Source organism: Lucilia cuprina, chromosome 2, assembly GCF_022045245.1.
Source record: "Lucilia cuprina isolate Lc7/37 chromosome 2, ASM2204524v1, whole genome shotgun sequence".
Taxonomy (NCBI): Eukaryota; Metazoa; Arthropoda; class Insecta; order Diptera; family Calliphoridae; genus Lucilia; species Lucilia cuprina.
The window spans coordinates 66,623,232-66,647,307 of NC_060950.1; the positions used below are offsets into that span (position 1 = coordinate 66,623,232).

Genomic DNA, 24,076 nt, shown 5'->3' on the forward strand with positions numbered 1-24,076 from the left:
AGCCTAGACTATAAACAAGAAAAAAGAACAGACTATAGACTAGACTATAAGTTCGACTATAGAACAGACTTTAGATTAGGCTATAATCCAGACTATAGACCACACTCTAGTCCAGTCCATTGATTATATAAACTAGATACTTTAAACTATAATATAATCCAGACTAAAGACTAAACTTATTTTAATATTATTATCCAGGATATAATCCAGACTATATACTAAACCTGACAATTGTTCAGACTACAGACTGTACTACGTCTACATATTTCACTCAAATCTTAGTAAAACAGATCTGAGGCGTATCACAAAATTTTTGTCACAACAACAAAAAATAACATAAAAAATTATAATTTTTTAAAATCTGGAAAAAAGAAACAAAAAATTCTCTGCGTCGTTTTAATTTACTTTAATATTCAGATACAAATTCTCTGCTTCGTTTTAATTTACTTTAATATTCAGATGCAGTCATCGGATACCAGCATAAAACTGTTGTTGGTAAAAAAACACGATAACAAATACAAATTTTTAAATGTTCAGATATTACTAATAGTAAAATACTGTAAATTGAAATCAAACACTAATTTTTTTTATTTTACAAGAAGGCAGTACGGCCGATAAAAAAACACAACAACTGACCTATACTAATATGACTTCGTGACAAATTGAGCGAATTCTTAAAAGAAACGTAAACCGTGCGAAATTTGTAATGTAACCAAGAAAAAAATATACACATGTACATATAAATGGGTAATGGAATGTTTTATTGGTATGCAATATAAAGGTATTTTATAAATAAGAATAATTAACAATATTATTAACGAAAAAAAAGTAAATAATTCCAGAAATTTAAATTTCTTGTTAATTTTCGTGATTATTTCTAAGTTAGTAATTCAATCCGAAAACAGAAATTGTCTTATCAAACATTACTAGGTTAATGTGTACTTATCAACAGTATTTAGTGGTTTAAAATTTAAACAATGCTTTAACTACAGTACCTAATGCAAATACAGTGGGACAAATGGTGGAAAATAAAGAGATTTTTTTTAAATAACAAAAAAAAACAAAGATTTTGCACAAAAGACAAGGTTAGACTGAAGACTAGGCAAATGACTAGCCTATAGACTAGACTATAGACTAGACTATAGACTAGACTTTAGACTAGACTTTAGATTAGACTATAGACTAGACTATGGACTAGACTATAGACTAGACTATAGACTAGACTACAGACTAGATTATAGACTAGACTATAGACTATAGACTAGACTATAGACTAGACTATAGACTAGACTATAGACTAGACTATAGACTAGACTATAGACTAGACTATAGACTAGACTATAGACTAGACTATAGACTAGACTATAGACTAGACTATAGACTAGACTATAGACTAGACTATAGACTAGACTATAGACTAGACTATAGACTAGACTATAGACTAGACTATAGACTAGACTATAGATTAGACTAGACTATACTCTAGTATAAGTATATATACTATATAAGTATATATACTATATGCTTACTACAATCTGCATCATAACACTTTTCCCTTACATTTGAATTTTTATTTAGATAGGACTAATTTATAATTATTCATCCCACTGTATACCGGAACTTCTTAAATAAAATTTTGTTTATTTTACTAAATCACTAGATATTGGTATTATATGTTTTTTCTTTTTTTGAAAGAATTTACAAAAAATATATAAACAACATAATTAAGTTTATAGTGATTATAATAATTCTCTATAGAACAACAATAGCAAACATAATGATCAAGTTCATTATCACAAAAAAATAATTAGCATTAGCATTTGTAGAATAATTCTTTTTAAAAACCAAAAGTATTGGGCATATTATTTCAACAATTGTGCATGTTTAGAAAATTCAACATTTAGTAATAAATGATCGCTGAAACTGGGAACACACTTCAAACAAAGTATTGGAATTAATTAGAGAAAAACGGCAAAAAATAAACTTTTTGAAATAAAAAAAATATATATATAATTTTTTTTTGATAAAATATTTTTATTTTTATAAATAAAAATTCTTACAAATATTTTGTACGTGCAAAATTAACAACAAAGTATTCAAATTAACAACAAATAATAAAATGTAATGATAATTTAAAAATAAGTTGAAAATTTAAGTTTATTTGAAATGGAACACGCAAACAACTAAATAATTTAATAATTTACGATCATGTAAAATGAAAATAACTTAAAATCAGATCAAAATTTTACTGTGATAATCATAAGCAATCAACATACGAAAAATGTCATCTCGTAGGATTTCTCAAACTCAGATGCGCTCCTTACTGCGTCGCAAACATCTAGAGATTATTAGCATCATAACTTTAATAGTATTATTTTATGTAGCCTTTCTACAAACACATCAAAGTTCAAGGATTAATTACATACCTGCACCAGAAGCTAGCATACAGTTTCAACAGCATAAGTCGCAAGAAGTATTGACACTAGACAAAACTGATATAAAAGTAGAATGTCCGACTTCGGCTCAGCCTATAATCACCGAGTTGCCTTTAAAAACTAAAGTGAAAAATATTTTAAAATGTCTTGATACACCTTTGCGTATGGAAAAGTTACAATATGGCCAATATTGGTTGATTAAAAATTATATACGTGGTCGTCGAAGTATAGAAATGGGCTGTGGAGAATCGATTACTTACACCACTAATGGTGATTATACTTTTATGGAAAACCTACCAACAGTTGTAAAGCGGTAAGTAAAATATGTAAAACTTAAAAAAAAATTTTAACAAAGTAATTTGCGGTAAAAATTATTTAAAGTTAAACAAATATGAGTGATTTTATCGGTAGGGCCGAATTTTATATACCCTACACCATAACATAAAATCTTCGAAATTAATTTTGTCTATAGTCTAGTTTGTAGTCTAGTCTATGGTTATAGTCCATAGTCTAGTCTATAATCTAGTCTATAGTGTAGTATATAGTCTAGTCTATAGTCTAGTCTATTGTATAGTATAGTCTATAGTCAAGTCTATAGTCTAGTCTATAGTCAAGTCTATAGTCTAGTCTATAGTCAAGTCTATAGTCTAGTCTATAGTATAGTCTATAGTATTGTCTATAGTTTAGTCTATAATCTAGTCTAGTCTATGGTATTGTATATAGTCTGGTTTATATTCTAGTCTATAGTCTAGCTTTTAGACTAGTCTATAGTGTAGTTTATAGTCTATTCTATAGATTAGTATAAAATCTAGTCTATAGTCCGTCCTATAATCTAGTCTATAGTCCAGTCTATAGTCTAGTCTATAGTCTTGTCTAAAATCTAGTCTATAGTCTATTAAAAAGTCTAGTATATATTATAGCATAAAATATAGTCTACAGTCTAGTCTATAGTAAATTCTCGCCTAAAGTCTAGTCTATAGTCTGGTCTATAGTCTAGTCTATTGTCTGGTCTATTGTTTGATCTATAGACTGGTCTATAGTCTTGTTTATAGTCTATTCTACAGACTAGTCTATTGTCTAGTATATAGTCTAGTCTATGGTGTAGACTATAGTCTTGTCTGTAGTCTTTATTTAGTCTATACTCTAGTCTATAGTCTAGTCTATAGCCTAGTCTATACTCTAGTCTATAGTCTAGTCTATAGTCTAGTCTATAGTCTAGTCTATAGTCTAGTCTATAGTCTAGTCTATAGTCTAGTCTATAGTCTAGTCTATAGTCTAGTCTATAGTCTAGTCTATAGTCTAGTCTATAGTCTAGTCTATAGTCTAGTCTATAGTCTAGTCTATAGTCTAGTCTATAGTCTTGTCTATAGTCTAGTCTATAATCTAGTCTATAGTTTAGTCTATAGTCTATTCTATAGTCTAGTCTATAGTCTATTCTATAGTCTAGTCCATAGTCTAGTCTATAGTCTATTCTATAGTCTAGTCTATAGTCTAGTCTATAGTCTAGTCTATAGTCTAGCCAATAGACTGGTCTATAGTCTAGTCTATAGTCTACAGTCTAGTCTATAGTATAGTGTATAGTCTAGTCTAATATCTAGTCTATAGTCTAGTCTACATACTAGACTATAGTCTGGTCCATAGTCTAGTCCATAGTCTAGTCCATAGTCTAGTCCATAGTCTAGTCTGTAGTCTATTCTATAGTCTAGTCTATAGTCTAGTCTATAGTCTAGTCTATAGTCTAATCTATAGTCTATTCTATAGTCTAGTCTAGCGTATTATCTATTATACACTCTAGTGTAAAGTATAGTCTATATAGTCTAAATTAAATTTTTCTCTTTTGCAGTTGGTCCGGCCCTGTTAGTTTTGCCATTTATGCTCCCGGTGATGATTACGATGCCACCATGGACTCCATATTATACGTCCTTAATTGTCTGCCCGAAAGTGAACTAATACGTGACTATGCCACATTTCACATATACTTCCCCAAAGATCATCTACCAACATTTATAGCTAAAGATGAAGATGAAGCCCTACAATGGCCCTATGATTGTGAATTGCCGGCACCCTATTTAAATGTAAATCATTCGACAATGTATAAGACAATAAAAAATTTAACATATCCCATAAATGTGGGTCGTAATATTGCACGCAAAACCGCTAATACGTATTTTATTTTCGCCTGCGACATAGAACTATATCCTAGTTTGGGTTTAGTAGATAAGTTTCTGGAAATGGTTGTGAACAATTCTACGGCGGTTTTAGAAGGTGATAAACCTAAAGTTTTTGTCTTGCCTATTTTTGAGGTGCAAAAAAATGCTACCTTACCCGATAGTAAGGAAGAGTTAAAAGAGATGTTAAAAACCTCGATGGCGGTACCATTTCATAAATTTGTCTGTTCGAATTGTCATTTGGTGCCGAACCAAAAGGAGTGGGTTAAGGCAAACGACAGCGAGATATTAGAAATATTTTCGGTGGGCAAACGTTATGATAAATTTATTTACTGGGAACCATTCTATATAAGCGATAATAAAGAGCCGATTTTCGATGAACGTGTCACCTGGGAAGGCCAATCTAATAAACGTATCCAGAACTATGCCATGTGTTTGATGGACTATGAATATCATGTTTTACATCCAGCTTTTCTGGTACATGCTCCCGGCATTAAAAGGTTTATATTAAAATCGAATCAGACTCGAACTAGAATGAAGTATGTAGCTGAAATGAATAGACTTATAACTTATAAAATTGTGCCCGAATATTTGGTGTTGTTTGGTAAAAATAAAAGATGTCATGTATAGAAGAGAGATATTTTCTTTATATTTTACACGATGTAAACATTGTATAAATTAATATAAGAACAAATTATTGAAAGAAATATTTTATAATTCCTATTTTAGTACAAAACAATAATGTTAACACCATTTTACATGATGTAAATATATGTCAATATTACATGATTTAACATTGTTTATTACATAATTTACTTCATGTAAAAAATTAACAAATATGAGGTAATGTTGTAATATATTTCAATAGATCACTTTCTTTAAGAAAAAATGTAGTTTTGCCATTGTTTACATAATGTAAATAACATGTAAACAATGTAAATTAATAAATTATGTTAATAATTATCTAGAAATAAAAATTTTACATTAACAAGATAATTTCAGGTTATTTTTTACTTTTCTTTACATTATGTAAATAATGTAAAAAATCATGTAAATTATTAAAATTTCAAAATGAAACGAAGTGAGAACTAGATATTATTTACTGCGATAGACTTTTAAAGAGATTTTGTATTGTTTACATAAGGTAAATAATATGTAAACAATGTATTTCATGTACGTAAAGTGTAAACAATGTAAATTTATAAATAATATTAAGAATTATTCAAAATTTTAAAATTTTACATAAAAAATTGATATAAAGTCGTTATTTACACTTCTTTACATAATGTAAAAAATGTAAAAAACCATGTAAACAATTAAAATTTCAAAATAAAGCAAACTGAAAACTAGAAATTATTCACTGCGATAGACTTTTAAAGAGATTTTGTATTGTTTACATAAGATAAACAATATGTAAACAATGTATTTTTTGTACAAAAAGTGTAAACAAAGTAAGTAAATAATGAATATTAAAAATTATCCATAAATTTTAAAATTTTACGTACAAAATTGATATAAAGTCGTTATTTACACTATTTTACATAATGTAAAAAACCATGTAAACAATTACAAATTTAAGATAAAATGCAGTAAAACCTAGAATTTATTTGCTACAAACGATTTCTAAAGAGATTTTGTATTGTTGACATAAGGTAAACAATATGTAAACAATGTATATTATGTACATAAAGTGTAAGGAATGTAAATTAATAAATAATATAAAGAATTATTCGAAAATTTAAAATTTTACATAAAAAATTGATATAAAGTCGTTATTTACATTTCATTACATAATGTAAATAATGTAAAAAAGCCATGTAAACAATTACAAATTTAGGATAAAATTAAGTAAAACCTAGAATTTATTTGCTATAAACGATTTTTGAAGAGATTTTGTATTGTTGACATAAGGTAAACAATATGTAAACAATGTATTTCATGTACGTAAAGTGTAAACAATGTAAATTTATAAATAATATTAACAATTATTCGAAAATTTAAAATTTTACATAAAAAATTGATATAAAGTCGTTATTTACATTTCTTTACATAATGTAAATAATGTAAAAAAATATGTAAACAATTACAAATTTAAGATAGATAGAATATTTAAAAAATTTTGAATAAACGGAATTTTTTTATATTTTACCTCATGTAAAAAAATATGAAAAATATCGGCATTAAAAGAGAATTATAACAGAAACATATATTACTTGATAATAAAGTGGAGTTTACCTTAATTTTACATAATGTAAACAATAAATAAAATTTAGTTTTAAGTTAGAAATACAAATTCTAAATAACGACTTATAAAACTCATGTAGAAAATTAAGAATTTTAATTGTTTACCTAAGGTAAAGAATAGTACTTTGTAGTATATTTTAAGTAATAACAAATTTTGGAAATTTTTAAATAAAACTTGAATAAAATGGAGATTGTTATTTTTGTTTCTACAAGCAACACTTCATAAATAATAACAAAAGTGTTGGACATTTTATTTAAACAATTGCAAATGTTTAGAAAATAATGTAAAGCATTGAAAACATTTTTAAGTTAGTTGAAAATAGAACTTTATTTGAAACGAAACACAATAACGGAATAAACTCATAACAATGTGAAATAATTAATAAAATAAATGAAGCAATCTTTTTAATTATCCAAAAAATTTGCACTATTTTTATTGTAACTCTTATAAGTATATTGCTAAAAATAAATAGAAAATGTCAGTCCGCCAGATGCGTAAACATTTGGATATTATTAGCTTCATTACGCTTATAGCATTATTTTGTATAATTTTAATGCTATCATACCAAAAATCCAAAAATAATTATATAACTGCAAGCATCAATCCACAGCATCAGTCACCTGATAAAACTGATATAAAAATGGCATATCAGTCTACAAATAAGACCACAAGTATCGAATTGCCTTTAAAAATCAAACTAAAAAATATTTTAAACTGTCTTGATGCACCGTTGCGTATGGAAATGTTAGAATATGGTGAATATTGGTTGATCAAAAACTATATACGTGGTCAACGTAGTATGGAAATGGGTTGTGGCGAATCGATTACATACACAACTCATGGTGATTATACGTTTATGCAGCATTTGCCAAAAGTTGTGAAGCGGTAAGATAATTATTTTGAAGCATGAAGACTAAAGACTAAAGACTAGACTAGACCAGACTAGACTTTAAACTATAGACTATACCATAGACTAGTCTATAGTCTAGTCTATAGTCTAGTCTATAGTCTTGTCTATAGTCTAGTCTATAGTCTATAGTCTAGTCTATAGACTAGTCTATAGTCTAATCTATAGTCTAGTCTATAGTCTAATCTATAGTCTAGTCTATAATCTAGTCTATAGTCTAGTCTATAGTCTAATCTATAGTCTAGTCTATAGTCTTGTCTATAGTCTAGTAATAATCTAGTCTATAATCTAGTCTATAGTCTAGTCTATTCTCTAGTCTATAGTCTAGTCTATAGTCTAGTTTATAGTCTAGTCTATAGTCTAGTTTATAGTCTAATCTAGTCTTACCTATAACCTTATCTCTTTACAGTTGGTCCGGTCCCGTTAGTTTTGCCCTTTATGCTCCTGGCGATGATTACACTGCCACCATGGACTCAATATTACACGTTCTCAATTGTTTGCCTGAAAGTGAAATGATAAACGACTATGTCACATTTCACATATATTTTCCTAAAAATCATCTACCCAGATTTATAGCAAAAAATAAGGATGAGATATTTGAATGGGCTTACGATTGTGGACCACAAGTACCCTATCTTAATGTTAATCGTTCTGAAATGTATAGGACGAAAAAAAATCTAACATATCCCATAAATGTGGGACGTAATATTGCGCGTAAAGCAGCTAATACATATTATATATTCGCCTGCGATATAGAACTATATCCCAGTTTAGGTTTAGTCGATAAATTTCTCGAAATGGTTGGCAACAATCAAAGCGCATTTGTAGTAGAAGATAAAAGAAAAGTTTTCGTTCTACCAGTTTTTGAAGTGCAAAAAAATGCTACCTTACCCGATAATAAGATAGAGTTAAAACGAATGTTAAATACTACTATGGCGGTGCCATTTCATAAATATATTTGTTTGAATTGTCATTTGATTCCCAAGCATAAGGAGTGGTTGGAGGCTAACTACAGCGACAGTTTAGAAGTATTTACGGTGGGCAAACGTTACGATAAATTTAAGTACTGGGAACCATTCTATATAAGCGACAACAATGAGCCGATTTTCGATGAACGTGTTACCTGGGAGGGTAAATCGGATAAGCGTATACAAAATTATGCCATGTGTTTGATGGACTATGAATATCATGTCTTACATCCAGCTTTTCTGGTACATGCTCCCGGTATTAAAATGCCTAATGCTAAATCCAATGAGACTGAGAGAAGCATAAAGTATATAAAGGAAATGAATGGAATTATACACTTTACAATTATACCCGAATATGAGGTATTGTATGGTCAAAATAAGGAATGTCATGTATAAGAAGGTAGAATTTCTATGGATTTTGATAAAATGTTATAAAAAATAAGCTGATTAGGATAAAGTTTAATTATTACATCATCTCCTTTATTAAATAATTATTACAAAATCTAATTAAATCATCTTTCTCTCTCTCTCTTTAATAATACCATCTTGAACCCATATAGATATTTTTCTTATTCCTTGCTGAAACCGCCGGAGCCAATTCCGACCACTGCCAATTATTATAATTAACTCTGAAGTTATTTTCATTACGCCTTTGCGAGGGATTATAACCCGAAGGCGGCGGATAACGTTGCGATTCTGGTGGTGTTTGCACTGTAGTTGTAGGCCATTGACTCTCTTTCCATTTTACATTATTTCTATTGGAATTGAAATTATTTTCCAAATAATCAATTGGTAATACCGATATTATGGGTTGCGGCTGCGGTTGACGTTTTCGGTTAGCAGCATTTCGGAAAGCATTACGTTTTTTCTGCTCATCTATGTCATTACTATTGGGTGTTATTAGAACATGGACATTTTCGTTAACCATGGGATTATAGGTTTTGGGTATTAACGGTTTGAAGGGATCATCACCGTATAAGGTCTTATAACGTTCACTATTGATAAGGGTAATGATTTGATATAAGGCCACACAGGTAGCCCAATTATAGCCAAGGAAAACTTAAAAAAAAGATGTTATTAAAACCAATAGAACTTTAAATGTTAGATAGTTATAACTTACGTATTAAGAAACCTCCTGCCAATGTTGTGGTTATTAACATACCAAGATTTAGGCGACTTTTAGAAACTGTCATCAGTAATATATGACAAGCGAGACAATAGATAACACGACAGAATTCAAAAAAGATCAACGGCAAGAGGAAGTATTTTTTAAGCTGCAAGGAAACATTGAAAATTAGTTCTAGTTCTGGGATAATTGTGTTCTAATTCTATTCTAGTTCAGTTCAGTTCTGTTCTCGTTCTGTTCTAGTTCTGTTCTAGTTCTGTTCAAGTTCTGTTCTAGTTCTGTTCTAGTTCAGTTCTGGTTCTGTTCTAGTTCTGTTCTAGTTCTGTTCTAGTTCTGTTCTAGTTCTGTTCTAGTTCTGTTCTAGTTCTGTTCTAGTTCTGTTCTAGTTCTGTTCTAGTTCTGTTCTAGTTCTGTTCTAGTTCTGTTCTAGTTCTGTTCTAGTTCTGTTCTAGTTCTGTTCTAGTTCTGTTCTAGTTCTGTTCTAGTTCTGTTCTAGTTCTGTTCTAGTTCTGTTCTAGTTCTGTTCTAGTTCTGTTCTAGTTCTGTTCTAGTTCTGTTCTAGTTCTGTTCTAGTTCTGTTCTAGTTCTGTTCTAGTTCTGTTCTAGTTCTGTTCTAGTTCCGTTGTAGTTCTGTTCTAGTTCGGTTCTAGTTCTGTTCTAGTTCTGTTCTAGTTCTGTTCTAGTTGTGTTCTAGTTCTGCTCTAGTTCTGTTCTAGTTCTGTTCTAGTTCTGTTCTAGTTCTGTTTTAGTTCTGTTCTAGTTCTGTTCTAGTTCTGTTCTAGTTCTGTTCTAGTTCTGTTCTAGTTCTGTTCTAGTTCTGTTCTAGTTCTATTCTAGTTCTGTTCCAGTTCTGTTCTAGTTCTGTTCTAGTTCTAGTTCTGTTCTAGTTCTGTTCTAGTTCTGTTCTAGTTCTGTTCTAGTTCTGTTCTAGTTCTGTTCTAGTTCTATTCTAGTTCTGTTCCAGTTCTGTTCTAGTTCTGTTCTAGTTCTAGTTCTGTTCTAGTTCTGTTCTAGTTCTGTTCTAGTTCTGTTCTAGTTCTGTTCTAGTTCTAGTTATGTTTAAGTTTTGTTTTAGTTCTGTTCTAGTTCTGATCTAGTTCATTAATGTTCTAGTAGTTGTATTTATAGTTACACAAACAAATGTCATTTCATTTTGATCCAGACATTGCGTAAATTACTACAATACCTTTAACGCGCCGTAAAACGCTAAAACACTTGCTGTCATATGAGCAAAAAAATATAATTGAAATAGCACCATCAACTTGTTGGCATCTAAAATAACATTAAACAAATAAAGAGTAATTTATATTATTATTATTATTATTATTATTATTATTATTATTATTATTAATAATAATATTAATTTGTATATAAGTAACTAAATTAAGCACATATAAATTTCACTTGTAATAATTTGTTCATGAATAGTAGAAAACTTTACCATTTTCAACTTTATCCGTAAATGCCAAAACAATTGGGTGTTTACTAAAGTTTTCATCATCGGTAAAAAGTTTTAAAGTTGGTCCCAATACTGCTGCGCCCATGGCAAAGAATAATATTGATGGTACGAAAAGAGAAATCTGAAAACGTAAAGAAATAGCTTGTGAAGTAGTATAAAAATTGATTAATTGTTCAGTTGTAGTTCAGTTGCAGTTCAGTTGTAGGTAAGTTGTAGTTCAGTTGTAGATCAGTTGTAGATCAGTTGTAGTTCAGTAATAGGTAAGTTGTAGTTCAGTTCTAGTTTAATTCTAATTCTGTTCTAGTTCTGTTCTAGTTCAGTTCTAGTTCTGTTCTAGTTCTGTTCTAGTTCTGTTCTAGTTCTGTTCTAGTTCTGTTCTAGTTCTGTTCTAGTTCTGTTCTAGTTCTGTTCTAGTTCTGTTCTAGTTCTGTTCTAGTTCTGTTCTAGTTCTGTTCTAGTTCTGTTCTAGTTCTGTTCTAGTTCTGTTCTAGTTCTGTTCTAGTTCTGTTCTAGTTCTGTACTAGTTCTGTTCTAGTTCTGTTCTAGTTCTGTTCTAGTTCTGTTCTAGTTCTGTTCTAGTTCTGTTCTAGTTCTGTTCTAGTTCTGTTCTAGTTCTGTTCTAGTTCTGTTCTAGTTCTGTTCTAGTTCTGTTCTAGTTCTGTTCTAGTTCTGTTCTAGTTCTGTTCTAGTTCTGTTCTAGTTCTGTTCTAGTTCTGTTCTAGTTCTGTTCTAGTTCTGTTCTAGTTCTGTTCTAGTTCTGTTCTAGTTCTGTTCTAGTTCTGTTCTAGTTCTGTTCTAGTTCTGTTCTAGTTCTGTTCTAGTTCTGTTCTAGTTCTGTTCTAGTTCTGTTATGGTTCAGTAAAAGTTCTATTCTAGTTCTGTTGTAGATCACTTGTTTCTTGGCACTAATTTGCAAATTTTCATTTATTTATTTCCACAATTGTATTGATTTTTTAAATTATTCATTACTTACAAATGCTAAAATAGAAATGACCATAACACCTAAACGCACCGAACAGTACAAAAAGTAGGTTTCCATCCACAGCATGGCCATGACTAAGGAAAGTTTTTAATTTATTTTTTTTTAATTATTTTTAATTAAAGTTTTTGCAAATAAAAACTACATTTTGCCAACTGTAGAATGGTTTTTTGCTTTTTTAATTATTTCTTCTATAACTTTTAGGCGTTTAATGAAAAATACAAACAGCGACTGTGTAAATAGTAAATACAACTAATTATTGTGAATTTTTTATTTAAAAGACAATCCATGAAATCGATACATTTGATTCGTTTGGAAATAGTTATTTACAGGCAACAAACAATTAGCTAAATGATAAAGATCTGACAATATTATACAATAAAGAGTAGTGTAGTGTAAACAATATGTAGAAATAAAATAAACATGAAAAATGTTTTAGTTGACCACAAAATACATGAATAAATGTTTATACAACTCGAAAAATAATAATAAAATGTCTCTGGAATATTACTTTGGTCAGAGAATTCATCAACATATGCATGAAACTTTACCACAAAATGGTTTTTTGTGGTTGTTTGAAAATTTTACTTTTACTCTCTATTGTATGTGTAGTTTTTGTTTGACTCTTTATAGAAAACGTCATAAATTTAGTGCATGTATTTGCATGTCTTTGTTTAAAAAAATAGTTCAAGGTTTGTGACGTCAAAACCAACAAACAGTTTTGATGACTAGTTAAACCTTGACATATTTTAACAAAGAAAGTGAAAGGCGTATGAGTGATATTTGATATTATGAAAAATTTTGGTTATTAATCATACGCATTAGAAAATTTATTTTTAAACGTATTTAGTAACTTTTAAAATATTCTAAAAAATTATTTTAAAGAAAATCAATATAAAAAAAATCTAAATCCTTTACATATTATCCTTTAACACATGAAATCCTTTTTACAAACATTTGTAATCTCTATAATTCTACATTCTTTTCACTATTATTCACCAATCGTTACAGACATATTTTATATCCATAAAATACATTTGCCAAGCCAATTGACAATGTCGTTAAAATATTCTTGTTACAAATTTCAACAGAATATTTCTGTATTTTTTTCTCTATTTCTCTGAAATAGAGAAAATGCAATTCTTTTTTATATTATTGTAAGCAATTTAAGTTTTATTGTTACACATTGAATTGCTTAAGATGCCATGAAAAATGCCAGAGGAGTGAATACAAAAAAAAAAAAAAAAAAAAAAAGTAAAGTAAAGCTTAAACAAGAAAATTCTATTGCAATTTATGCAAAACATGTTGTAAGACATTTCCGTCTTTAAAAGTCAATGTAATGGAAGCTACATAGTGTGTAGAATGATATACAGAAAATGCACAAGACACATTGTTGCAGGAAATTTTAAACAAATTGTGTTATTTAATACAAATTTAAAGTATAAACTAAAATATATTTAACAAATCTAAAGTAAGAACTGAAATTATAAAATTATTTAAAATTCTCTTTACAAACTAAATAAGTTAATGAATTTTTACCTTAAACTAAAAAAGCTTAAAGCTTTATTTACCAATAGTTCACAATTTAAACAATAGATGTCTCTCTATCTAATATAAACAAAAAATTACTGGTAACTTTAGTTCATATTCTGTCTTATAGTCTAGCTAGTAGAATTTATAGTTTATATTGTAGTATATTTTATAATCTAGATTTAATCCACGTCTAGCTTCAGGACCAGTCTATTTAGTTTTAAGTAAATTTTACGGCACGTTTTTTATCTAGAATATATAGTTCGGGTTATAGTGTAGGTTATAGTCTACCTTAATGTCTTTCTTATATTTTAATTTACGGTCTAGTCTAAAATATTTTTATTGTTAAGTCAAAAGTCGAAAAGTCTAGTCTAGTTTATAATCTAGATTATTGTCTATATAAAATCTAATTTGCAGTCTAGTCTAAAGTATATGTAGTTCTGTTAATATCTAGTTTGTATTAAAGTTTATTGTGTAGTTTATAGTCTCGTTAATAATCGAGTTTATAGTCTAGTTTGTAGTCTAGTTTATGGTCAAGTTTATAGTCAAGTTTATAGTCTAGTTTATAGTAAATTTTATAGTCTGGTTTTTAGTCTAGTTCATAGTCTAGTCATAGTCTAGTCATAGTCTAGTCATAGTCTAGTCATAGTCTAGTCATAGTCTAGTCATAGTCTAGTCATAGTCTAGTCATAGTCTAGTCATAGTCTAGTCATAGTCTAGTCATAGTCTAGTCATAGTCTAGTCATAGTCTAGTCATAGTCTAGTCATAGTCTAGTCATAGTCTAGTCATAGTCTAGTCATAGTCTAGTCATAGTCTAGTCATAGTCTAGTCATAGTCTAGTCATAGTCTAGTCATAGTCTAGTCATAGTCTAGTCATAGTCTAGTCATAGTCTAGTCATAGTCTAGTCATAGTCTAGTCATAGTCTAGTCATAGTCTAGTCATAGTCTAGTCATAGTCTAGTCATAGTCTAGTCATAGTCTAGTCATAGTCTAGTCATAGTCTAGTCATAGTCTAGTCATAGTCTAGTCATAGTCTAGTCATAGTCTAGTCATAGTCTAGTCATAGTCTAGTCATAGTCTAGTCATAGTCTAGTCATAGTCTAGTCATAGTCTAGTCATAGTCTAGTCATAGTCTAGTCATAGTCTAGTCATAGTCTAGTCATAGTCTAGTCATAGTCTAGTCATAGTCTAGTCATAGTCTAGTCATAGTCTAGTCATAGTCTAGTCATAGTCTAGTCATAGTCTAGTCATAGTCTAGTCATAGTCTAGTCATAGTCTAGTCATAGTCTAGTCATAGTCTAGTCATAGTCTAGTCATAGTCTAGTCATAGTCTAGTCATAGTCTAGTCATAGTCTAGTCATAGTCTAGTCATAGTCTAGTCATAGTCTAGTCATAGTCTAGTCATAGTCTAGTCATAGTCTAGTCATAGTCTAGTCATAGTCATAGTCATAGTCATAGTCATAGTCTAGTCATAGTCTAGTCATAGTCTAGTCATAGTCTAGTCATAGTCTAGTCATAGTCTAGTCATAGTCTAGTCATAGTCTAGTCATAGTCTAGTCATAGTCTAGTCATAGTCTAGTCATAGTCTAGTCATAGTCTAGTCATAGTCTAGTCATAGTCTAGTCATAGTCTAGTCATAGTCTAGTCATAGTCTAGTCATAGTCTAGTCATAGTCTAGTCATAGTCTAGTCATAGTCTAGTCATAGTCTAGTCATAGTCTAGTCATAGTCTAGTCATAGTCTAGTCATAGTCTAGTCATAGTCTAGTCATAGTCTAGTCATAGTCTAGTCATAGTCTAGTCATATTCTAGTCATAGTCTAGTCATAGTCTAGTCATAGTCTAGTCATAGTCTAGTCATAGTCTAGTCATAGTCTAGTCATAGTCTAGTCATAGTCTAGTCATAGTCTAGTCATAGTCTAGTCATAGTCTAGTCATAGTCTAGTCATAGTCTAGTCATAGTCTAGTCATAGTCTAGTCATAGTCTAGTCATAGTCTAGTCATAGTCTAGTCATAGTCTAGTCATAGTCTAGTCATAGTCTAGTCATAGTCTAGTCATAGTCTAGTCATTGTCTAGTCATTGTCTAGTCATCTATGTCTAATCTTCGTTAGTTGCATAGTTTTATATTCCTCAATAAACAGTTTATATAATTTCAATATTTATTTTAAATTTTAATCTTTTTAAAGCTATTAAATTGCAGAATTGTCACGGCAATGGAGACATAAGTCACATTACAAACACAGCTAATACCTTTAATTGCTCTCTTCCTAATACCTCCTCTAAAGTATTTGACATCTTAACACCTGATTATGAGGTTAACTTTTCGTTTGTTTTCATATTCATTTGATTGTTCACCTGTTGTTTATAAATCGTTTACTTGTTTACGCAATTGTTTGCTTCATTAGCTGAAAAAATGTATTTGTAATACATGTTATGTATTTTTCTAAAAAAAAATATTGTTTTTTCTCGCTAAAAACAATATTTTTACTAAGGCACGTATTATGCTTAATTTGTTGTTTTTTCGGTAAGCTATTTTTTTGTCTTATATTTCTTAACTTGTATGTACTTAGGCCTAGTACAGTTTTTTCTTAAATAAGATACTAGTTACATTGGGACACGTGCCATTTTATGGCAATACAAACATCGTGACAACATGCTGACAGTATCTAGAAGTGTGTGAGAGAGAGACGTGTATTCTTATTTTTTGCTGGTTGCTGAAAGGATGAGTAAAAAAGGAGAAAAGTGTTTGTTTCGTGCAACATTTGAATAAAGATCTCATGACTCGTTTAACAGACAAGGGCGAAAAAAGAGTCACAATTTTTAGAAACATATAAAATAAACAGACTATGACTAGACTATGACTAGACTATGACTAGACTATGACTAGACTATGACTAGACTATGACTAGACTATGACTAGACTATGACTAGACTATGACTAGACTATGACTAGACTATGACTAGACTATGACTAGACTATGACTAGACTATGACTAGACTATGACTAGACTATGACTAGACTATGACTAGACTATGACTAGACTATGACTAGACTATGACTAGACTATGACTAGACTATGACTAGACTATGACTAGACTATGACTAGACTATGACTAGACTATGACTAGACTATGACTAGACTATGACTAGACTATGACTAGACTATGACTAGACTATGACTAGACTATGACTAGACTATGACTAGACTATGACTAGACTATGACTAGACTATGACTAGACTATGACTAGACTATGACTAGACTATGACTAGACTATGACTAGACTATGACTAGACTATGACTAGACTATGACTAGACTATGACTAGACTATGACTAGACTATGACTAGACTATGACTAGACTATGACTAGACTATGACTAGACTATGACTAGACTATGACTAGACTATGACTAGACTATGACTAGACTATGACTAGACTATGACTAGACTATGACTAGACTATGACTAGACTATGACTAGACTATGACTAGACTATGACTAGACTATGACTAGACTATGACTAGACTATGACTAGACTATGACTAGACTATGACTAGACTATGACTAGACTATGACTAGACTATGACTAGACTATGACTAGACTATGACTAGACTATGACTAGACTATGACTAGACTATGACTAGACTATGACTAGACTATGACTAGACTATGACTAGACTATGACTAGACTATGACTAGACTATGACTAGACTATGACTAGACTATGACTAGACTATGACTAGACTATGACTAGACTATGACTAGACTATGACTAGACTATGACTAGACTATGACTAGACTATGACTAGACTATGACTAGACTATGACTAGACTATGACTAGACTATGACTAGACTATGACTAGACTATGACTAGACTATGACTAGACTATGACTAGACTATGACTAGACTATGACTAGACTATGACTAGACTATGACTAGACTATGACTAGACTATGACTAGACTATGACTAGACTATGACTAGACTATGACTAGACTATGACTAGACTATGACTAGACTATGACTAGACTATGACTAGACTATGACTAGACTATGACTAGACTATGACTAGACTATGACTAGACTATGACTAGACTATGACTAGACTATGACTAGACTATGACTAGACTATGACTAGACTATGACTATGCTATGTACTGCACTATTAACCAGTCTTTAAGCTGCATTCTGAAATAAACTATTAACTATACCAAAAGTTTGACTATTAACTAGACTGTAAACTACACTAAGTATAAGCTAGACTATAAGCATAATTATGAACTAGAACATAAGCTATGGTATATACTGCTACTATTTGTGTGCATACTGTTCCTTTTAATAACCATTCTGTTAATGTCATTGTTGATAATCACAAACACGTAAAATGGAAACATATTTTCTGGAAGACATTTAATACTTAATTGTTTTGTTGCAGTATTTTATGTATTTAAGCCAACATATATATTGCCAAGCATAATAAATTATAATTTATGAGAAAACAAACAATAAGTATTTTCTTTACAAGTTAATATATATAAAACGATCAAAATGAACATATTTTCAAAAGGTATGTTAAACGATGAAGGCGTATGATTAACTTGTTATTTTTGAATATTAGAGAAATTATAATAAAATTTAATCACAGCTTAAAAAGATTTCATTGTATGTAAATTTAATAATTTACCTTTTTAAATTAATTTAAAGAAAATTTATAAATTACATTTAATTTTCTTAACACACAATTTTATTAGAATTCTTTTATTTTTATAGTTTTTTTCTTCTTAAATTTAAACATTTAAATAATATAAATAAAATCGTATTAACTGTAAACTACACATGTATATCATCTAAATAGTGGGTAAGTGATGTTCACTTCTTGGAAATAATGTGGAATTTTTATTGAGTGGCTGTAATTTTCCATAATCCTGGTTATGGTGGTGATGATGATTGGACGGCAATAAAGGAAGGGAGGTATTTGAAGTCTAAAAAGGAAATGGAAAAAAGTAATAAATATTAAAAAATACCTTAGTATCACCTAGAAATTATGATTAATATTGCTGCTCTAATATTAATCATACGTCAAGGCGTACTTAAGACATAAATTTTCTATTTACCTTTGATTTATCTCTGCCTGCTATTGCTGCTGCAGCAGCTGCTTGTGCTGCCGCCTGTGATGTCTGCAATAGTGATTGTTGTGCTTGTTGCTGTTGTTGTAAATGTTGTTGTTGTAACATGTGTTGCTGCAACAGCTGTTGCTGTTGTCGTATATTGGCTGCTTCTAAACTATTGAGACTTTCCAGTTCACGCTGTTTGGCAATGTAGTCATCGAAGTAGGAGTGTTTGATAAGTTTTTCACAAGACCAACGTTTGGCAGGATCTTTGTCCAAACATTTCTGTTGGAAAATAAAGTTAAAGTTTAAATTGAGGAATTTTAAAAATTATTTAAATTTTGTGTGAACTAAAATATAGATCAGTCTTAAGACTAGAATATGTAGAATAGATTATAGATTTGACTATAGATTTGACTATTGACTAGACTACAGACTAGACTATTAACTAGACTATAGACTAGACTATAGACTAGATTATGGACTAGACTACAGACTAGACTATTAACTAGACTATAGACTAGACTATAGACTAGATTATGGACTAGACTATAGACTAGACTATAGACTAGACTATAGACTAGAATATAGACTAGACTATAGACTAGACTGTAGACTAGACTATAGACTAGACTATAGACTAGACTATAGACTAGACTATAGACTAGACTATAGACTAGACTATAGACTAGACTATAGACTAGACTATAGACTAGACTATAGACTAGACTATAGACTAGACTATAGACTAGACTATAGACTAGACTATAGACTAGACTATAGACTAGACTATAGACTAGACTATAGACTAGACTATAGACTAGACTATAGACTAGACTATAGACTAGACTATAGACTAGACTATAGACTAGACTATAGACTAGACTATAGACTAGACTATAGACAGAACTATAGACTAGACTATAGACTAGACTATAGACTAGACTATAGACTAGACTATAGACTAGACTATAGACTAGACTATAGACTAGACTATAGACTAGACTATAGACTAGACTATAGACTAGAATAGACTAGACTATAGACTAGACTATAGACTAGACTATAGACTAGACTATAGACTAGACTATAGACTAGACTATAGACTAGACTATAGACTAGACTATAGACTAGACTATAGACTAGACTATAGACTAGACTATAGACTAGACTATAGACTAGACTATAGACTAGACTATAGACTAGACTATAGACTAGACTATAGACTAGACTATAGACTAGACTATAGACTAGACTATAGACTAGACTATAGACTAGACTATAGACTAGACTATAGACTAGACTATAGACTAGACTATAGACTAGACTATAGACTAGACTATAGACTAGACTATAGACTAGACTATAGACTAGACTATAGACTAGACTATAGACTAGACTATAGACTAGACTATAGACTAGACTATAGACTAGACTATAGACTAGACTATAGACTAGACTATAGACTAGACTATAGACTAGACTATAGACTAGACTATAGACTAGACTATAGACTAGACTATAGACTAGACTATAGACTAGACTATAGACTAGACTATAGACTAGACTATAGACTAGACTATAGACTAGACTATAGACTAGACTATAGACTAGACTATAGACTAGACTATAGACTAGACTATAGACTAGACTATAGACTAGACTATAGACTAGACTATAGACTAGACTATAGACTAGACTATAGACTAGACTATAGACTAGACTATAGACTAGACTATAGACTAGACTATAGACTAGACTATAGACTAGACTATAGACTAGACTATAGACTAGACTATAGACTAGACTATAGACTAGACTATAGACTAAAAGACTATAGACTAGACTATAGACTAGACTATAGACTAGACTATAGACTAGACTATAGACTAGACTATAGACTAGACTATAGACTAGACTATAGACTAGACTATAGACTAGACTATAGACTAGACTATAGACTAGACTATAGACTAGACTATAGACTAGACTATAGACTAGACTATAGACTAGACTATAGACTAGACTATAGACTAGACTATAGACTAGACTATAGACTAGACTATAGACTAGACTATAGACTAGACTATAGACTAGACTATAGACTAGACTAGATAGACTAGACTATAGACTAGACTATAGACTAGACTATAGACTAGACTATAGACTAGACTAGACTATTGACTAGACTATAGACTAGACTAGACTATAGACTAGACTATAGACTAGACTAGACTATAGACTAGACTATAGACTAGACTATAGACTAGACTATAGACTAGACTATAGACTTAACTATAGACTAGACTATAGACTACACTATAGACTAGACTATAGACTAGACTATAGAATAGACTATAAACTAGACTATAGACTAGACTGTAGACTAGACTATAGACTTTACTATAGACTAGACAATAGACTAGACTATAGACTAGACTATAGACTTAGCTATGTATTAATGTAGTTGTTAGAACTTTCTTAGTATTATATATTTGTTTTTGTTTATTTTTCTTTAGCAATTTAAATTGTTTCTTTTTTTGTCCACTTTTAAACGTATTTTTATATTTAACTTTTTTACCTTTAAAAAATCTATTGTTAAAGGATTTTGTAAAGACTTTGCTGGCATTTTCTCTTCTAATGGCTCTAAATTGGGTGGCACTGGTAAAGTGATGCCCTGTATATGGTGAAAAGAAAAAATAGAATGGAAAAAAAACGAAATATGTTATGAATTTTTTTCCAAGGTTTTAAGTTTTAGCAGTATGATGTCTTGCTATTGGACTTTAGTAGCATTAGTAACAAACAACAGCAAACAGTAAGCTACAAACCTTAAAGTATTCATTTTGACCAAATATCTGTATATGTCTTGGCAGAAGGTCCCCCAATGTTTTACGTATCAAATACAATTGATCCACATCACTGCGTCCAGGCCATAATGCTTCACCACGTACCAGTTCAGCAAATAGACAACCAATAGCCCATACATCGACGGGGGTGCCATATTGTGTATCACCCACCAGGAGTTCGGGAGCTCTATACCAACGTGTAGCAACATAGTCGGTATAATTTTCACCAGGACCTGTGTGTGAGAGTGTGTTAGTAAGTTGAGGAGAAAAAAGGAAAAGCAGTACAAAAAAAAAAACAGTTTTCTGTAACAGTTATTGTGTTGGGAAACGTGATGTTTTTATGATTTAACTGTAATCTACATTTTGTTACTAAAAAACACTACAGTTCTAGAAAAGGGTTTTTATTCTTTTTGTTCTGCTACTACTACAACTACTCACTTAACATACGAGCAAAACCAAAATCACACAATTTCACTTGTCCCTGTGCTGTCAACAATATATTTTCGGGTTTGATGTCACGATGCAGGCAGCCTTGTTTGTGGCAATATGCTACTCCTTGCAATGTTTGATAGACAATTTGTTTTGTTAAATGTTCTGGACAGCCCTGAGGATGACGTTCCAATTCGTGCAACACCGTTAGTTCACAAAATTCAAATACCAAATGTAAACGACGTTTGCGGCGAAATACCTCAAGTAATGAAACCAAATTTGGATGTTTTAGATTCTAGTTGAGGGGATATAAAGAAAAAAAGTTGTTATTGTTGTTGTTGTTTTTTTAGAAAAGATTACAGCAATAAAAGAACAAAGATTGAATGTCAGTGCAGAAGAGTTAGTATTTGTTTTGGACTTGTAGTTAGTTCATTTAACCACTATTATTTGCTACTTAAAAATGTAGCATATTTTAGGGGAAGATTTTGATTTTATATTAAAAGTGTGTTTTTAGGATTAATTTTAAATATTGTTTTAAGTTTCTTCTTACCTTTAACAAACGTATTTCTCTTAAAGCTATTTTTCTAATGGCAGGATCATCTTCGGACTCTACAAATCTTTTGACAGCCACCAATTGGCCCGTTTCACGATCACGACATTTATAAACCACTCCATAGGAACCTTCACCCAAACGACTTAATTTCTCATAACGATCCATTTTACTGCTACCTTGAGGCCTAAAATTAAAAAAAATTTTTAAAGAAAATAAAATTAATAAAAAATTTAAATTTAAGTTTCTTAAAATTCATAAAAAATTTTTCTTAAAATTTTTACCTTAAACTCAAACATTGACCTCTTACTAAATTGGCACGTTTCATATTTGAATATATATTAAATTTGTCAAATTTTTTAAAAATTGTGTTTAAATTTAAAATTTTATTTACATTTATAAATTCGTATCTTTACTTTTTAAAACTTTATTTAAGCAAAATGATTTATACTTTTTATGATTTTCTTAATTTTATTTAGCATTGAAAATATTTCTTTTATTTCAAATTTTTGGGCCAATATTTTTTAAAAAAATTTTCAATAATTTTCCATAAGTGAAGTCAAGTGTAGATTGTGTGGTTTTTAGACTGTTTTTATGATTCAATGATGAAGAATTGCAGATAAATAGTATTTTTGTTTATAATGAAAATAGAAAGGAAGAAAATATGAGAGAAAAAAATTAAAAAATTTTGGCAAGAATTCTTTCAAAATAATTTTATTTATGAAATATTGCAAAAAAAAAAAAAAAAACAAATGAAAAATAGCAACAACATACCAGTGCAATTGGTTGAAAAACTAGGGTTTGATAAGAAAATAAGAAAAATTATTTATATTAATGCGAACGTTTGTTGTACTGCTGTCAGCTTTTCTATCAAATGTAAGACTAAATAATAAGTAACTAATTCCATATTTCCTTTAAACTTCTAATGTTTAACTCAAGTGGCAACTATATTTAGTTTTCCAAATATTTGGAAAATTATGACGCATTAAGACCTTTTAATACTGTTTATATTTAGATAAAATATTTTTATAACTAAAAGTCTAATTTTAATGTTAAGTTCATGTATTGTGACGTGTTTGCATGCGTGAAGCAAACACTATTTAAATTTGTGAAATATTTGGTCAAACCAGAACTTATATGAAAAGAACAAAACTCTTGAACAGATCTTAAACAGAAATAGAACTGAACTAGAACAGAACTAGAACAGAACTAGAACAGAACTAGAACAGAACTAGAACAGAACTAGAACAGAACTAGAACAGAACTAAAACAGAAGAGAACTAGAACAGAACTAGAACAGAACTAGAACAGAACTAGAACAGAA

The 24,076-nt window shown here is 30.1% G+C and overlaps 4 protein-coding genes across 5 annotated transcripts in view; 2 read left to right on the forward strand and 2 right to left on the reverse strand.

Moving 5' to 3' along the window:
• The first annotated feature begins 2,118 nt into the window (after nucleotides 1-2,118).
• LOC111684691 (beta-1,4-glucuronyltransferase 1-like) lies at nucleotides 2,119-6,567 on the forward strand. The gene is made up of 2 exons (XM_023446903.2): nucleotides 2,119-2,748; nucleotides 4,279-6,567. The coding sequence occupies exons 1-2, from the start codon at nucleotides 2,282-2,284 to the stop codon at nucleotides 5,231-5,233; spliced, it is 1,422 nt and encodes a 473-aa protein (XP_023302671.2). The 5' UTR covers nucleotides 2,119-2,281; the 3' UTR covers nucleotides 5,234-6,567.
• A 627-nt stretch (nucleotides 6,568-7,194) lies between these two features.
• LOC111684690 (beta-1,4-glucuronyltransferase 1-like) lies at nucleotides 7,195-9,230 on the forward strand. The gene is made up of 2 exons (XM_023446902.2): nucleotides 7,195-7,733; nucleotides 8,165-9,230. The coding sequence occupies exons 1-2, from the start codon at nucleotides 7,324-7,326 to the stop codon at nucleotides 9,117-9,119; spliced, it is 1,365 nt and encodes a 454-aa protein (XP_023302670.2). The 5' UTR covers nucleotides 7,195-7,323; the 3' UTR covers nucleotides 9,120-9,230.
• On the reverse strand, nucleotides 9,184-12,436 carry LOC111684692. The gene is made up of 5 exons (XM_023446904.2): nucleotides 12,282-12,436; nucleotides 11,291-11,429; nucleotides 11,036-11,121; nucleotides 9,844-9,997; nucleotides 9,184-9,782 (listed from the first exon to the last, which is right to left on the reverse strand). Exons 1-5 carry the CDS (start codon nucleotides 12,360-12,362, stop codon nucleotides 9,256-9,258), a joined length of 987 nt encoding a protein of 328 aa, XP_023302672.2. The 5' UTR covers nucleotides 12,363-12,436; the 3' UTR covers nucleotides 9,184-9,255.
• A 6,116-nt stretch (nucleotides 12,437-18,552) lies between these two features.
• LOC111684693 (cyclin-dependent kinase-like 1) overlaps nucleotides 18,553-24,076 on the reverse strand; it is an 8,866-nt gene continuing 3,342 nt past the window's right edge. The window contains exons 1-7 of one of the 2 annotated variants that reach the window (XM_023446906.2): nucleotides 23,037-23,191; nucleotides 22,753-22,939; nucleotides 22,212-22,497; nucleotides 21,756-22,006; nucleotides 21,509-21,604; nucleotides 18,934-19,212; nucleotides 18,553-18,801 (exon numbers count right to left, since the gene is read on the reverse strand). In XM_023446906.2, the coding sequence (XP_023302674.1) occupies nucleotides 18,667-18,801; nucleotides 18,934-19,212; nucleotides 21,509-21,604; nucleotides 21,756-22,006; nucleotides 22,212-22,497; nucleotides 22,753-22,939; nucleotides 23,037-23,080 (1,278 nt within the window). In that variant the 5' untranslated portion in view covers nucleotides 23,081-23,191 and the 3' untranslated portion in view covers nucleotides 18,553-18,666. Of the gene's footprint in view, nucleotides 18,802-18,933; nucleotides 19,213-21,508; nucleotides 21,605-21,755; nucleotides 22,007-22,211; nucleotides 22,498-22,752; nucleotides 22,940-23,036; nucleotides 23,192-24,076 lie in introns of those variants that run through there. The other variant, XM_023446908.2, reaches the window with a different exon arrangement.

Bases quoted from the DNA above. Each gene is read 5' to 3' on its own strand.
- LOC111684691 (XM_023446903.2), top strand. From the start codon at position 2,282: ATGTCATCTCGTAGGATTTCTCAAACTCAGATGCGCTCCTTACTGCGT. The intron at 2,749-4,278 runs GTAAGTAAAATA...TCTCTTTTGCAG, and splicing joins CTACCAACAGTTGTAAAGCG to TTGGTCCGGCCCTGTTAGTT.
- LOC111684690 (XM_023446902.2), top strand. From the start codon at position 7,324: ATGTCAGTCCGCCAGATGCGTAAACATTTGGATATTATTAGCTTCATT. The intron at 7,734-8,164 runs GTAAGATAATTA...ATCTCTTTACAG, and splicing joins TTGCCAAAAGTTGTGAAGCG to TTGGTCCGGTCCCGTTAGTT.
- LOC111684692 (XM_023446904.2), bottom strand. From the start codon at position 12,362: ATGGCCATGCTGTGGATGGAAACCTACTTTTTGTACTGTTCGGTGCGT. The intron at 11,122-11,290 runs GTAAAGTTTTCT...ATGTTATTTTAG, and splicing joins TACGGATAAAGTTGAAAATG to ATGCCAACAAGTTGATGGTG. The intron at 9,783-9,843 runs GTAAGTTATAAC...CTTTTTTTTAAG, and splicing joins GGCAGGAGGTTTCTTAATAC to TTTTCCTTGGCTATAATTGG.